Source organism: Sphaerodactylus townsendi, linkage group LG07 (assembly GCF_021028975.2).
Source record: "Sphaerodactylus townsendi isolate TG3544 linkage group LG07, MPM_Stown_v2.3, whole genome shotgun sequence".
In the NCBI taxonomy this organism is placed as follows: domain Eukaryota; kingdom Metazoa; phylum Chordata; class Lepidosauria; order Squamata; family Sphaerodactylidae; genus Sphaerodactylus; species Sphaerodactylus townsendi.
In genome coordinates, this window is record NC_059431.1 from 50,034,189 (window position 1) to 50,050,056 (window position 15,868).

The following is a 15,868-nucleotide window of genomic DNA, read 5'->3' on the forward strand; positions in this document are numbered from 1 at the left end:
CTGTTTGGATTGTAATGTGATGCTGCAAAATCATTTTTTTACCCTGCATTCCTCTAAGTAAAGTTCTGTACGGTGTACTGAGCCACAGTTGTAAAAAAGATGCGGACATAAACTGGGATATCAGTTTATGCTCTTATTTGATGATCTCATTTCTCGTTGCTCAGAAAACATTAGCTTCCAAAGAATAGTTTAGCAATGATACCCATGATAGATTACATGTAGATGATGTTACTTCATGTATGTGCCTAAGTCATTGGACTAATTGTATATTTCTTTTTTGTTTGTTTCATGCAGTTCTTACTATGGACGTTTAATGATGTAGTATTGAATATGTATAATTTCTATGTATGCATGATTTATAAAATTTCAACTCACTTTTTTCTGTTAAGGAGTTGGATTCAAAGTTGGAGGAGAAAAGGGTAGCAAATACTTTGTTCTCCAAGTACATTATGGTGATATTAGTGCATTTAAAGGTATGTATGCTTTTCAAATATTAACATATGAATTTATGAAGTCATAGGATACTTAAATAAGCCATTGGTTATTGACATTTAACCTTCCAAATACTCCAGGATTTTCTAAACTCTCAAGTCAAAGTTAGTATTGACTGCATGAACTAGTGTTATGGCTCAATCCAGATGAGGGGAATTGTTCTGTGGAGGCAGTGCAGGGCCACACTGGCAGATTTGCCCTCCTCCAGGTACTTACTTAGCGGAAGAGCAAACACACCAGCAGGACACCTGGATGCAACTCTGAGCACTGCGTCAACACTTCTGCGCCACCACCAGCTTTTGGGCACAGCGAGAGCATGATGGGGGCATTTCCAGGGGCGGAGCTGGCATTAGTTGGCTTCCACCCTGGGTTTGCAGGGAAGTGCGTGGCAGCCCAAGCCTTTGACTTTTGGGTGGCATAAGTCCATTGATCCCTATGGCGGGCTTTGTGGCAGCAGAAAGGATTTTTTTCTCCCTCCCCATGCTGCTGGAAAGCCCTCTGGAGACGACATCATCCCCAGGTACTTGGGGCTCTAGACTGGGCTGCCTGGGTGATTTCTGTACTTATAGTTGTAGTTAAGTTATATATTTCTGTGATAGCTAATTGTTCTTAGATATAGTGCTCATTATTTACCTGTCAAGCTCACTGGCTTTGTTTAAAGTTCTTTTAAAGGAGTGCTGGTAATTTATATCTGAGTTGTACACTAGCATTACTCCTTAATATATGGTTTCCTAGCACATTTATCTTTGTGTATAGCACTCTGTTGTCTGCAATGTACAATTCCCTGTTTTGTTTTGTTTTCCATTTGGGCAGAGGTGAGCTCTTTTGTTGTTAAACTGCAGCATGTTCACATACAGTCAGGCGTGTGTGCCAGCAAGTGATCTCAGTAAAGTTTCAGGGAAGAAAGGTTGCCTTAATGAGCCCAATTCTAGTTCAGTACCATTTACCCACATATTTACAGTGCAGTGGATCTTTTCTTCCTGTTTTAACTGAAGCATAACTATATGAATCTGCAAATGATCAGGGATGTGTATGAGTGGTTATTTATGTGCATCTGCACATGAACAAGCACACATGCAGTGTTTTCTTAGCATATCAGTACAATCCCAATTTACCTCTGCAACTAACAGTCCACAGTCATAAAACCTTAATTGCTAGCATCCCTGTTTCTCATTGGATAGCTAACAGTGCCCAAGCCCTTCATCTATAAAAAGGACAATGGAATCTTGGTATTACCTGTTCTTTATCTTCAAGATGTGCCCCAAGTCTTGTGTATCTGCACAGTGTATGAAATTTTCCTGACCAAAACTGTAAAACAAAGCATAATTTACTGTAAAGAAAATAATAATAATTTTAAACATATTTTTTCAAAGAATTAAACACACTTCTACAAAAAAATTGTGAGAAGCATCAAAGGTTGAAATAATTATGGCTTCCTTTATAATGCAAAGAGGTATATTTTCTTTTTTGATATATTTTAAAGGAAGAGTCCACATATGCTCTTATAGCTTCTCAGTTCATGTATGTTGTATTCTGCTGGTCTGTGACCTTTAATAAATGATTGAGTGATTGCTCGATAGTCTCAAGACAGACAGAAAGTTAGACTTACTCAGTTTACCAACTAGTCTTTTGAGGATGAAATTGGACATATGGTGGGTTGAATCCAACCAAAGGCATAAGAAGCAGGAAGTTCAACCTTTCTTAGCATGCCTCAACTAGAAGCTGGCATCAGAATTTCTTTTAGCACAAAATACTTTGGCATTTAATTCCCATGGGGCTAGGAAAGCTCTGATTGTTCACAAGAGAAACTGAATGGTTTAAGCAATTTAACGGCTATAGCCCACGAGAAAATTGTTGGGCCCCTGGATAATTCCAATGCAGCAAATTCCATCTGGAGTCTCTCTTAGAAGTTTTTGTTATTGAAGACTGCTGACTTTCAGGTTAGCTTCAGAGTTTCCTGAAGGATTTTTTCACACAGATTTTAAATGTTGCTACTGTGTGTCAAATTTGTGTCCATTTATTCTTTTGCCTAGAGACAAATCTAAATTAAAATTAATGAAGTTTTGCTGAGTCTTAACAGGTGTGGCAGCTTTCTCAGTCCCTATAGGTGTCAAATTGTGAATTAAGTAGTCTGTTACAACCAATTACAAAATGATGTTATTTATTTTAAAACCTTTCTATCCTGCCTTATTTCATTGGAGTCAAGAATCTGATTCATCCACTGTGTTTCTGTCTCTCTCCATTCATTCATCAGTTCATTCATTCTCTCTTTATATATATAAACATATTACATTTCCCTGCAATTATATATAATAGCATGGAAATGTCACAAATCAAATCTGTTGTGAATATTTGTTTCCATTTCTTTCTCTGGCTAAGAATTCACTTCATACATCTGACAAAGTAGAATCAAGGCCATGGAAGCTTATGCCACAATAAATGTATTAGTAGTTAAAGTGCCCCCAGAATCTGCTTTTGTTTTTGTGGTAAAGAGCCTTTTTTTATACCCAGTATGGAGCCATCTGGTATAAAGGAAGTCCTCTGAAAGTATTCGCCTAAAATCTAATTCTGAGCCAGCATAAATGAGAGGAGTGGTGATAGGGAGTGAATGGGAGCCAGTGTGATATATTTGTTGGATTGTTGGACTAGGAACAGTGAAAACAGGGTTCAAATGAGCTGTACTGAGCTATACAGCATATTGGGGGCCTTGGACCAATTGCACAGTCCCAGGCTAACCTATGTCACAAGAATATAGTAAGCATAACTTTGGGAATGAGAATGGCAAAGAGCTATATATGCCAGTCTGATCTTCTTGGAGAACAGACAGGATAAAACTCAAATATAAATATGAGGTTTTGAAGACAAAGGAAATCACACAGTCGTGTGCAGAAAGCCTGAGAATGGTTTTTCACATGGTTAGTGAACTTTAGATATCCAGGCAATATAGTCCTTTTCCTGTCTCCAGAAATTACAAAACAGATTTTTGGCTTTAATTTTCTGGACAGTTTCCATCTATAATCATTCTGTTCTAAGTAAATGCTTATTGAGAACTCTTTCAGGCAGTTCTGTACATAAGTGACAGTTTTGCATCATTAAGTACAATTTAGGGGATTTTTTTTTGACATCTTGCATGTGTCAAAATACTATTTCCAATGCTAATTGTTGTTTACATAAATTAGGTACCTGTAAGTGCAATACTACAGTCAAAGATCTGCTCACAATCTGACTTCGATCCTGACAGGAGTCAGTGTCAGGTATCCAGCGTAAGCTTGACTTAGCTTTCCATCTTTCCGAGGTTGGTAAAATGAGTACCTAGGAGTAAAGGGTAGTGGGGGGGCAGGGGGAGGCAGTGACAAACCACCCTGTAGACATAGTTTGTTTAGTAAATGTTGTGATGTGACATCACCCATGGGTCAGTAATGATCCAGTGCTTGCACAGGGGACTACTCTTACCTTTATTTAGTGAGGCAGATTTTTTTTGCTTGTCAAAAGCTGAAAAATTGTACAGATGATAGAATACTACATTGGCTAGTAATACATAAGCAGTGAAAAAAAGCCTTGGTTTGCAGTGTGAATGAAATTCACTTCCCTTAATGAAGAAGCATCAGGATTTCAGTGAGATCATAAAGGATGCGCAGATAAAAACCAGTGTTTCTTGAAGTAAGTATCTGCATGAAAATAAATTATGAACCAATTTTTGTACTTTTCAGTATGCATCCTGTATATACATATACATGGTGTCAGTTTTACATATCTCATTACTTCCCACTGTTTATAAAAAAAAGATTTGATTGACTTAATGGTACTAATTACACTGTTATCACAGAAACAAAGCAAAATTAAGATTCATGGTCCGTAACACATCATTTTGTATATAGATATTGGTCTAAGAAGGTAACTTGCATCTGGCACAGTGCTTATTTTGCATATACTTTAAAATAAATTAAAGCTACAAAAAGTAGATGCTCTGTTACATAAGGGTAAATGAGTTTTAGTGCTATTAAAAAGGCAGTTTCACGTAGTTGGCTTTTTACGGCTTACATAATTGACATTCCTCATGATTCTTCAAACGAATTATACGCATGCAGATCAGCACCTTAAATCTCAGTGACTATGAAGTTTAAGATGAAACCTTGTGCAGAACCAGCTATTATTTCCACAGCCTTAAAATTTGATTGTGAAGAATTAGGGAAATAATTGCTCTATCACCATTTTGTCTAGCTCATATGAGTAATCCCCTAGTTGTGTCAATATTCTTTGACATGCTGCTTAAAACTGGACAAATAGAAAGTAATTTACATTTCAAAGTAGCTAGGCAGTTTAATTTGATTTTGTTGCTTACATTTTTTATCTTTGTATCAGGATGAGTCTGATTTTAGGGTACTCAATTTTGTAAACCTTTAATGCATCTTTTGAGTGGCAGTTACCATTTATTTTTTCCACTGATCAAAGAATTAGGAGCCATTATGCATATCACAATGGATTTTGTCATGTACACTCTGCAATCCAGAATAGCTGTTAAACCACACTCATAAGCACAGCTTCTTGTTTGATCTCTGTTGGAAGCTCTGCATAGAGAATCAGCTTTGAAGGAGACCTACTTTTGAGGCAGTATGAATGCATTTTCCTCTCTTTGCCACAGGGCAAATGGAAGCTAATAATTCATTTGTCCTGGAGCAATGTGTACTTGTGTTTTAACGGAAAAGCAAAATCAAAGGAATTATTCTAGACTTCGCAGCAAATAGCAAAGATGATTTTAAGATGGTGTACTGAGCTTCTATTGTGCTTTGGTTACCCACTTAGTTAATGTAGCACTTGATTAAAAAAAGCAAATGTTAAAATTCCATTTTCCCAGTTTAATACACACCTGTAGAGAAGACTGCTTGTACAGTATGACCATTTTGTGAAGTGAAGGTATCAGTGACAGAAACAAATTCATAAGTATGGACATAATGTAGATCAGAAGAGTAGTTTTTGTTTATACATATGGGAAGAGCTAATACAAGGACTAGTATTTTCCTTGCCAAAAAAAAAATCTAAATGATTGCCTATCCTAGACTTTACAATAATATCAATACAGCAAGCAAATTCCCTGAAGTGCACACTTATATGGATTTAGCGATGAGCCCTATAATTTTCCTTATGTTTTTCCTTATGTTTGACCCACATGTATTTAGTTAGAATTTAAATGCAAATAAGAATTTTTATCAGAAGATTTGTGATATAATGCCATTGCTCTGATTCTATCCGTAGATATTTTTACCAATAGGTCCAAATATGGGAGTTGGTCTATGCTTTTATTAGATATACATTTTATAGGACTGTGTGTGGTATTTAGCCAGTTAGTAAAGGATTCTATTTTTTTCACGGCTTGAAACAAAAAGAATAAGTTGTCTATGTATCTCTTATACAATATTATTTCTCCAGCAAATGGGTTTGTTTTATGATTACAAATATAGGTCTGTTCAAATCTGACCATACATAATTTATCAAGGCAGGAGCAACGGCTGAGCCCATTGAAATTCTATATAGTTGTTGATAATAATCATTAAAGCAGAAAAAGCTGTGTTCTAATATTATATACTAGTAAGTCTAACAAAAAAATTTGTGGGCAGATGTTTCTCAATGCATTACTCCAAAAAATATTCAGCTGCAGCTCGTGCTTGTTCATGAGGAATATTTGTGTACAGATCAGTTATGCCCATACATACTAAACCTGCTCCGTACAGTCTCTAAGATAAGTAGGGAAACTTTTCATAAATGGCTGCAAAATATGGCCAACAAATTGGGCCAATGACTTAAAAACGAACGATACAATTAAGTGACCTAGCAGTGGTAATAGCCTCATTTGTAATTTGGGAGACAGTATCAGATGGGTGAGCATGGGTTTTCCTTAGTCAAGAATTGTCCTGTTTTCTAATCTATATGTCCCAAAATTGTTTCCTCGACAACCACAATCTTGAGGAGGGACTATATTCGTGGAATGGGGTCCTTGGACAGTGGAACATAAAAATTCCTATCTGCTCATAGTATCTCAGTCTCTTTTTATCTGCTCTCAGTGGAGGTAGATTAGCTTCTTTGCCATTCTGTGCACAAAAGCAATGGATAGACAGCATTTTCTCTTGGCATCTTAGGAGTTAGCAGATATCTGCATTCTTTCATTGAGCTCAGAATCATCTTTGCATAAATCAGAAATGGCCAAGTAATGTCAAGGTTAACAGTGAAAGAAGGTTTACCTCTCACTGTAAGATTATCAAGCTGGAGAAGTATTTGAGGGATGTTGCTGCTGCTTCCCTTCCTTGCCTTGATTTAACGGTAGAGTGCAGGGACACAAGTGCTATTTCTGCTTGCCTTGGTCCTGGGTATTAGTTGAACCTTAGTGTTAAAATGCTGTTACAGCAAGTAGGCAATACTTTTACAAATAAAAATAATCAAGGTAAGAGAAGTTGAATTCCATATCCTTTTCTTTTTATTGTGTATGAAGATACTTTCTCTCCATTGCTTTGGTACAGACAAAGCCTGCTTTTATTTGTTTCAATAAAAAATGATTAACAGGCATATGTCCATACGTTACCCACTGCCATGGGCAACTTTAATAGTGATTTCAGTGATTTCAGCTTGGCAGCAAATAAAATTGAAGCCACAAAATTCAAATTGGAAAATAAAATAAAGTTTTAATGCGGTCAAACAGAGTTTTGTTCAGTAAGAAGTGAATTCAGCAGCTCGGTCAGCACCAGGCAAGGCGCATGGCCAAGCCTGGCAAAAATCACCACAAACAGAAAAGTACAGACTTCTTATAGTAAATTTTAGAGGTTACATCATAGATTGAATTATACAATGACAATACAGGGCCATCAGGGGCCATTGAGATCCATTCTTCCGAGACATCTTTGGTGAGGAAACACCTCTGGATAGTTGTCCTGGGTGTGTGTGACAATTACTTGGGTCTGTGTAAAAATGCAGAAGGGGTTTGCCTGATTCATTTGCTGTCTGCATCCTGTTTCTCTGGGTCCACCTTTAGCATAATCTAATCTTTTTGTTTCAGCAAACTTGTGATTTAGCAATGCATTTTACAGCAGGAAGGAAAACTTTACAGAAAATCAAAATAAAACCTAAATTCTACTAACATTATATATCAAAACTATATTAAAAACAAAATAATTATTATCTGTCCCTCTGGTTACACATATATCTGTGCAGAAAACGTGATGAACTGTAACCCACTGAAAAGGAAAGCTGTACAATAAACTCTGTGTGCAGTGCAGCTTCAATTCCCCTCTTTCTCTTTCCCTCCCCCAACCCCAGATGTCTGCCTTAATGTAGTGTGAACTGCTACTAGATGGAAGTGAGAAAGACTCAAGTCTGTGTGCTTAAAAATTCTTGTCAGTAAAGTGAGGTCAAATTGACATGGAGAAACTGAAAAAAATAGATAAAACTCTTCAGTTTTCTGTGACTTCACATATTTCTAACCTTAATGAAGTGAATTTCTCGATGGTGTTTCATGCCACCATCCTGCAATTTTTGCAGATTGTGGTGTGATAAAATATAGGGTCATGTTGACAAAATGTTATGATTTCTCAGGTTTGTCTCCCACCCACCCCCATCCCCTGCCTCTGTTCTGCCTCGGGCTGCCAAATATTTCTTATAGGATTAATTTTTTTCTTGGCAGCTTGTAGAAACAGCAGTGCAAACTCCAAGACTACTTTTATTTCTATAACATTTTTTGGTCTGTGTGACCATTACACTGGATTAGTAACGAACACTTTTTGTCAAGGCTGTAGTTTTAAAAGGGCTTCCATGACTTAAGAATTCATGATTACTATGGTGAATAATATTCTCCATAAGACATCAGTTATCACTTTTTTGGGGGGGAGGGATATTATGAAAAGAAAATGGAAAATGGGGAGGCTATTTCTCTAACATTTAATGCAATGTTAACCTAAGAAGATGCCTGATGTTTAAAACTTCCAGTTACTATTTGAAATGTTAGTAGTGGCCTTCAAGTACCCCCAAAATGATCACATGTAGTTACTCAGAAGATTTTAAGTTTGTATTTGTGTGGAAGGGAGATATGTATTTTTCCTTTTGATATGTGTGCTTGGATAACTTCTAATTATAGGAGAAAGAAATGTTTCAGTGCCTTATGACTGCTTATTTGGTTTTCCCTGTTTTATTTTTTACGGGAGGGAGAACCAAAGTTTTATTCTAAGGATCTTGTCTTCTGTCACATCTTGGGGGGCATTAATACCCTTTCCCCAAATATTTCTTCGGTGGTTTGTGTGTGTCCATGTGTTTTTAATGTATAAAAGATGTCTTACTACTCAAAGCTGGATAAATCACACTTTTTTAAAAAAAGTTATTTCCAGGGAAATAAACTGTATATTCTTGAGATGGGCTGTATGGCTGCTTAAAGTACAGATATGGGTAAAAGGAAAACTTAACATGTTGTTTCTGAATGTCATTTTTACTAGTTATATAATAAGCACATCATAATTTCTATATATTGCAATTTTTGTTTTCATTAATCCCTTATAGCAAAAAAATTAAAATTTTAAAAATGATCTCCACTGAAAAGGAATTTCACTCCTTCAAATGCTTTAGTTTTCCCCTTGTTTAAATTATGACTTTACTACCTTCCCTTTTTCCCCCCTTTAACGACTCTAGCTGTTTGTTTGTCAACTTAGAAGATTCAGTAGTACAGCATATTAAAACAATTGTTTATATTATTACCACAATCAGAAGTTTTAATGCAAATGCAGTGCGTTCATCACTTTCACAGCAAGAACAACTGCAATATGTTTATGCTTGATGGGTACATTGTTTGCTAAGGCACTTCAATGCAAGAAGTGTTCAATTAGAATGCTAAGGTGCGGGGATGGCAAACTGTATACCTAAACCTTTATTTTAATATTTTGTACAGATAAACACAAAGACTGTTCTGGTGTTACTTTACATCTGACAAATCAAAAGTAAGTATTTCCAACACCTTTCCTGAAGCTTCTTTCAAATTTTTCAGGTAGTCCCTTCAAGATGTTTGTGGAAGCATTGTCATAGAGGGTATGGAAAGGAGAAAAAATCCCTTCAAGGGGATCTGAGCAGAAACTCTGAACACTTATGGTTTTTTCTTTAAAAAGAAAAAAAAGACTGCTGAGCCACTGCTTCAGTTTGATGTCAGAAAATATTTGTAAAACTGGGGAAAGGAGAGTCAACCTCAATGAAAGAAATTACTATTGTTCCTTGAAGGAAAGAAAATCATGGTAATTCAGCATGTCAATTTTCAGCTGAAGTACATTACCAAAAAAGTAATGTTAAAATAAAATGAAATAAAAGTAAGTTGTGAGCAGACCCATAGCCATAGTGGTACAAAAAGGGACTGGGCCCCATCAATCATTTGTCTTGCCCCTCCAATCAGCACCATGGTTGGTGTGAAATCCATCATGAGTCTTTCAAGTATTATATCTCTGTAAAAAAAGGAATGAGCTGAGGTAAAAAGGTGTGAATCTTATAAAATAACTTCCAAATTATCAATTCTCTTTGCAGTTGGCTAGAATTACCATATATACTCAGGTATAAGTCAACTCGCATATAAGTCGAGGCACCTAATTTTACCTTGAAGAACTGGGAAATCTTATTGACTCAAGTATAAGTCTAGGGTGGGAAAGGTCCATTGGGAGGTGGGGCACTGAGCCAGCAAAGGAGCCGCAGCTGGGGGAAAGGAGAGCCCCAGAAGCCTTTAGAAAGCTTTTTAAGGAGGGGCGAGGCGGGCACGCCTGGGTCCCCCTCACTAACTCATTCTTTTTTTCCTTTCCCCGCAGGCTCTGAGGCTTGCCTTGGCTTCAGGGAAGCTGCCTCTCCGGCAGCCTTTCTCTATGGTTTTCTTAAAAGGGCAATGCTCCAAACATTGCTTAATCTTTGGAGCATTGCCCTTTTAAGAAAATCATAGAGAAAGGCTGCTGGAAAGGCAGCTTCCCTGAAGCCAAGGCAAGCCTCAGAGCCTGCGGGGAAAGGGAAAAAAGAATGAGTTAGTGAGGGGGCCAGCAGAGAAGAAAGCAGGAGAGAGCAAAGAGGGGAGAGGGGGAAATTCCACACAAGAATTACCAGTAAGTGGGACCCGCCTATAAGTCTAGAGGGGGCATTTTTCAGCCTTAAAAAAGGGCTGAAAAACTCGACTTATAAGCATGTATATACGGTAGCACTTCGCAGGGCTTGAAGGGTCCTAATTTAAAAAGCTGGCAGGGTAATATAGGATGTCTGGAACTTTTTTGCACTTTTCTAATGTTTGTAATCCTAGATCTATTGCATTGCTTATTAGATCCCTTGTGCTATTCAGTGACATCACTTTATACCATTATACCTTAAGTCGCAGGTACATTAGTAGATAAATAATGAAGTACAAATAAATAAATAATGATGGACTGACCACCACTGTATTCACTTGCGCCCCCCCCCCGAACATTTTCTGGCTACGAGCCTGGTTGCCAGTATTTCTTTTCTTCATTTTTTACTTTTAAATAGTTTATTCTATTTATCTTCTTTGCTAGACCATCTTGTTGTCACTGTTATCCTTCAACTCCCCCCCCCCACTTCTGTAAGGCTGAGATGGCTTCCCTACTTCCCCTTACTTTGCTGTCATCTGAAGCCCCCTCCCCCACACACAAACAGCAAAACAGTAAGTTCTTTGGTGGTCCATAATGATATAGCTATCACTAATGAGAGGAACCTTCTTTTTGGAAGCATTCAGCATTGCTAGCCTTTATTTGTAGCTCCAGATGGGAGGGGTTTCGCCCTTGGTCACCCAATTTTGGCCCTGTCTGACTGGCAGATAGGTCATTGCCAGCGATAGCAGTTAAAGAACAGAGGCTGATTTTTCACAGTCAAAATAACCCGTTAGCACAGAGAATACTCCAGGGCTGCTGGGAGTTCTTTATGGCTCCCGATGCTACAGCATGTCTGTCACATTGTTGCCCCAGCAGCGCCCCACAGCATTGGCTTTGCTCCGCGACTTTCAAAAACCACCAAATTTTCCCAAAGCTATCAGTTGCCTTTCTAACATGGAGCTCCTTACCCCACTAAAAACATTCCTTTCTCACTGGACACAGTGGGTAACAGACTTCCCTCTGTGATATACCTCTGAAGATGCCAGCCACAGATGCAAGCAAAACGTTAGGAACAAGATCTACCAGACCACACTGATCACACAGCCCGGAAAATCCACAACAACCAATGGGACTCCTTGTTTGTTTTTTTCTTACATTGAGCATCAACTTAGAACAGGGGTCAGCAACCTTTAATACCCGAAGAGCCATTTGGACCGTTTTCCAGGGAAAAGAAAACATTTGGAGCTGCAAAGACTTTTTGACATTTAAAATGAAGATAACACTGTATGTGTGTATATATGTATATATATATATGGATAGATAGATAGATAGATAGATAGATAGATAGATAGATAGATAGATAGATAGATATAGATATATATTGATATATAGATATTGATACTGATATTTATTATATATTATTTATTTATTAAACATTTTGAACTCTTAAAAAATAATAACAGACCTCCATGCCTGCCATGAAGGGTGGACTCGACAGCCATATTCCTCACTGAGCATGGCCCCTGCCCTGGTCCCAAAAGCCACAGCTTCTAAGAATCTACCCCCAAATGTCCTGGGATTTGCCCTCTGGGAGTTGGCAACCCGCGACAACCATGGCTGAGTATGATCCCAGCCTTCCTCCCTGCCACGATCTACAAGCTCACCCTCCACTGGCTTACTCTGAAGTAAACCTTCCAAGATCCACGTGCAAGGCTTTCCCCATGCCTTCCTTGGCAATGCAGAAGCAAACAATTCCCACGCATCCCCTCCTCCCCATCAAAAGAAGCCCCGACGAGTGCAACCTTGCAGAGCTGCAGGTAATAACTCTTTTAAAACCTGACATCGTCTTTCTCACCTTTCTCACCTCACTCAGCCAGGCTGCCATCCGGCAGAAAAGCCCCTGGAGCTCAGCGGGGCTGCTGGGGGGTCTGCAACCCAAGGTGATGTTGCTGGGGTCCCCCATGTGGTCCCACCCTCCAAGAAGGACCCAGGGGAGGAGGAAATGAGGCCACCTAAAGCAGGGTCAACCCCTGACCCCCCCCCCATTCAAGGGTGGTAGACTGAGGTTAGGATTGCGCTAAAAATCTGTGCTCCTGCAACTCCCTCCTGTTTCCCGCCCTTCGCTGCTCACCTGTTCAAGAGGATCCACCAACGGTGCTCCGCCCCCGCCCCACCATCACCGGCATCAGCCAACCAGTCAGCTGGAGCAGGGAAGCCGGAAGTTGCTTGGGATAGCCATCTCAGGCTGTGCCTCTCTAGGAATGGGGACTGTTTCCCATTAACCCTTAGGGCGACTCTCCGAAGGAGGCTTAGATAACCCAAGCCATGTGGAGCCGCAGTGCAAGGACTAAAGAGCCACATGCGGCTCTGGAGCTGCAGGTTGCAGACCCCCGACATAGAACAACAGTTTGATAAACTCCAAGTTTAACATTGACAGCACCCTCATTAGTAATATACAACTAATGATTCAACATTTTTATGGCATTCCCAATATATATTTTTTGTAGACAGCCTATGATTGCTGGCATGTATCTCATGATGTCCATTGATAGTGTTATACCCCCCGGCGAGAAAGGTGAGTAAGAATTTTAAAACAACAAAACTGTATGTATTTCAGTGAAGGTTATAGCAAGTAGGCTGTAAGAATCTTGGATAGAGACCCATCATTCTAATCAAATAGTATGAATCTTGCTTAATTCTTTTTTAAAAGGCTTTTCAGTGCACTTAAAGCAAAGATTCCTTTAACTATTAGTGAGTTTACTTTTAGAAGGTATGGTGAGATGGAATGAATCTAAAGAATGTCTTTTGGCAGTGAAAACTGAGGTGGGAGCCCTTTTCATAGATTCCCCCTCCCTTTGCAGACCCCTACTTTGCCTCTCATTCTGTTTCTGATGGTCCCCTGTCCCCAGGATTAGCATTTCTAACAGCTGAGTAGGCTGTAGCAATATGAGAAGAGGCAGAAAAGTTCCATTCTGCTGACTGAACTACCTTTCCAATTCTATATGTGAAGAGAAAGCTCCTGAGAGAGACTTTTAAGTGTGCTTGCTTCTTTATTTTGTATATCCTGGGAAGGCCTGTTGCTCCTGGTAGTAACACCTTAACATTTCACAGGTGATGTTGTTCAGTATGTAGGTGGGTCAGGTTTTCATTTAAAGATAGGATTGGGGTTTGTTTTTTTTACTGAAAATGTATTAACGTTTTACTATAGTAATCAAAGCAGCAGTTTGCTATGTTTTCTCTTCTCCCATGCTTACAGTGCAGTCTCATGCAGAGTTATGCTATTCTTCTCAGTGTACAGTTGGAAAGATATCTTTCTGTCAGTGGAAAGAACACCATAACTCATGCAAAAATGGTGTCCATGGAGTTGCCCTTTGATTTAAATCAACAGAACAGCTTTTGAAAGCAGTTTTTTAAATGGAAGTCTATGTGCAACTGTGTCTAATGCTCTTTGCATCTAAATTGATCTGGGCTAGTAAGATGAGTCTCTTTGTATTACATTCACAGGGATTCTTTTCTAATGATTGGTTTCAGCTTATGCACATAAATGTAATTTTCCTTTACTTATCTGTTTTATTGCAGTGGTTAATGCTGATATTGCTTGCCATTATAAAATGTACCCAATGCACTTGTTTGCTTATAGAGTACACACTCATCGATTGGGTAAGTCTTTTCATTTGTGATAATTGCTTTTCAGACCAAAGGAGTTTAATGCAACAACTCAGTCCATAATATCTGGACTAAATATAGATTCCAAGGTATGCTCATTTACTTAAATCTGAATAGGTTCTATCATTCCTTGTAGAAAATATAGCCTTTGTAAAACAAGTCCTAAACTCCTAGCCACAACTCTGAACTATGTTATCAACAAAACATACAAAAGCAAAAAGTACATTAAACATTTATGAAATACTTACCATACTTATAAAGGATTCAGTTCCCACATATAATCTGAACTATAATGAAAGTATCCCTTTGCAGTTTATTACAGAGCCTTTAGGATTGAAAAGCTTTCCAGAAAGCAGTTGAGAGACAGCCACAAACATGCTTTTCCTTCCTCAATAATTTCTTGAATTGAGTGGGCATTATCAGGTGGTCTGGAGGAGTATCACAACATTTCTAGGACAAAAACGCCATATGCAGGACCCACACCTTTTAGAGGTTTTAATCTGTTGAAGAGTCACCAAGTCTTTTCTAATTGTTTTGAATGATTTCTTTCTGAAATATATAAAATGAAAATAGTGTCATTGCAACAGTGTGTGTATGTGTGTGTGCATGCGCGCGCGCCATTTACAGACTTGAAATGTTACATTGCAGGTCAAGTAGTAAGTGGATATCGTGTTAGAGATGGTCAGTGGATGCTCATTGGCAGGCAGAGTCCTCAGTTGCCACAGGTATGTCTGGCTTGTTTTGTTTGGGTGTGTGTTTTAATAGGGTGGGTGGAAGGTAATTTATTGTATTTTCAGGTGAAGATGAAAAATCTAAATCATTTTCTGTTTGTTTATGAATTTCAATTATACCCCACTTTTTTCCCAAGTGGGGAGTCAAAGTGGCTTACAGTAGTCTCATTTCCTCCATTTTGTCCTCAAACAACCCTGTAAAATAGATTAGGTTGAGGGTATGTGACCTGCTGATAATCACCCAGCAAGCTTCTATGGCAAAGTAAGGATTTGATCCTAGGACTCTCAAATCCTAGTCTAACACATGTGAAATGTGTTTAAGTATATTCTATATATTTGTCTAGAATTAGATTATCGATAATAAATGACCATTAAAAAGAATTTTGCAGTTACAGGATAAATCTAAAAAACAGTGAGACCTCACACGTTGTTTGAAGATGCTTAAACGATGCACCTTTATATCCCACTTTATAGAACATAAGTAATAGTAGCTGGATTTTAAATAACTGTATGCTAATAGAAAACATTATGCCAATTTTCTTCATTTGAATAGCATTCCTTCTTGCCACTTCATACACTACTTTTGCAACTTTTCTTTGTGCTTCAGACTTTTGCTCCCTCTTTGTTGCAATGGGTTAATACACCAGAAAATAAAGTCCAAAGCACCCTTGGGGACACTTTGCCTGTAAAGTGGATCCTTGGACCTTGGCCAGTGTCCTTCTTCCCTCCCTGTATAGCTCTCATGATTCTGTGCATACTTGAGAAGAAAGTTTCTCTCTTTTTTGTTGGACTTGCTCTCAAGTACATATAGGACTTAAAAACAAAGAAATACTTTGATAAAATTGGAGCAAGCTTTGTTTCGTTTCTCCTCCTTCTTCTTGA

At 38.4% G+C, this 15,868-nt stretch overlaps 1 protein-coding gene across 6 annotated transcripts in view; it reads left to right on the forward strand.

Annotated features, from left to right (window-relative positions):
- Nucleotides 1–15,868, forward strand: part of PAM (peptidylglycine alpha-amidating monooxygenase) — a 220,633-nt gene that overhangs the window by 115,006 nt on the left and 89,759 nt on the right. For all 6 annotated transcript variants that reach the window (XR_007245071.1, XR_007245072.1, XM_048503652.1 and 3 more), the window contains exons 7-11: nt 390–473; nt 9,413–9,461; nt 13,097–13,164; nt 14,169–14,249; nt 14,904–14,980. Coding sequence is in view for 4 of the 6 variants with exons in the window: in XM_048503652.1 (XP_048359609.1) it covers nt 390–473; nt 9,413–9,461; nt 13,097–13,164; nt 14,169–14,249; nt 14,904–14,980 (359 nt within the window). In the remaining 2 variants the exon portion in view is untranslated. The remainder of the gene's footprint in view (nt 1–389; nt 474–9,412; nt 9,462–13,096; nt 13,165–14,168; nt 14,250–14,903; nt 14,981–15,868) is intronic.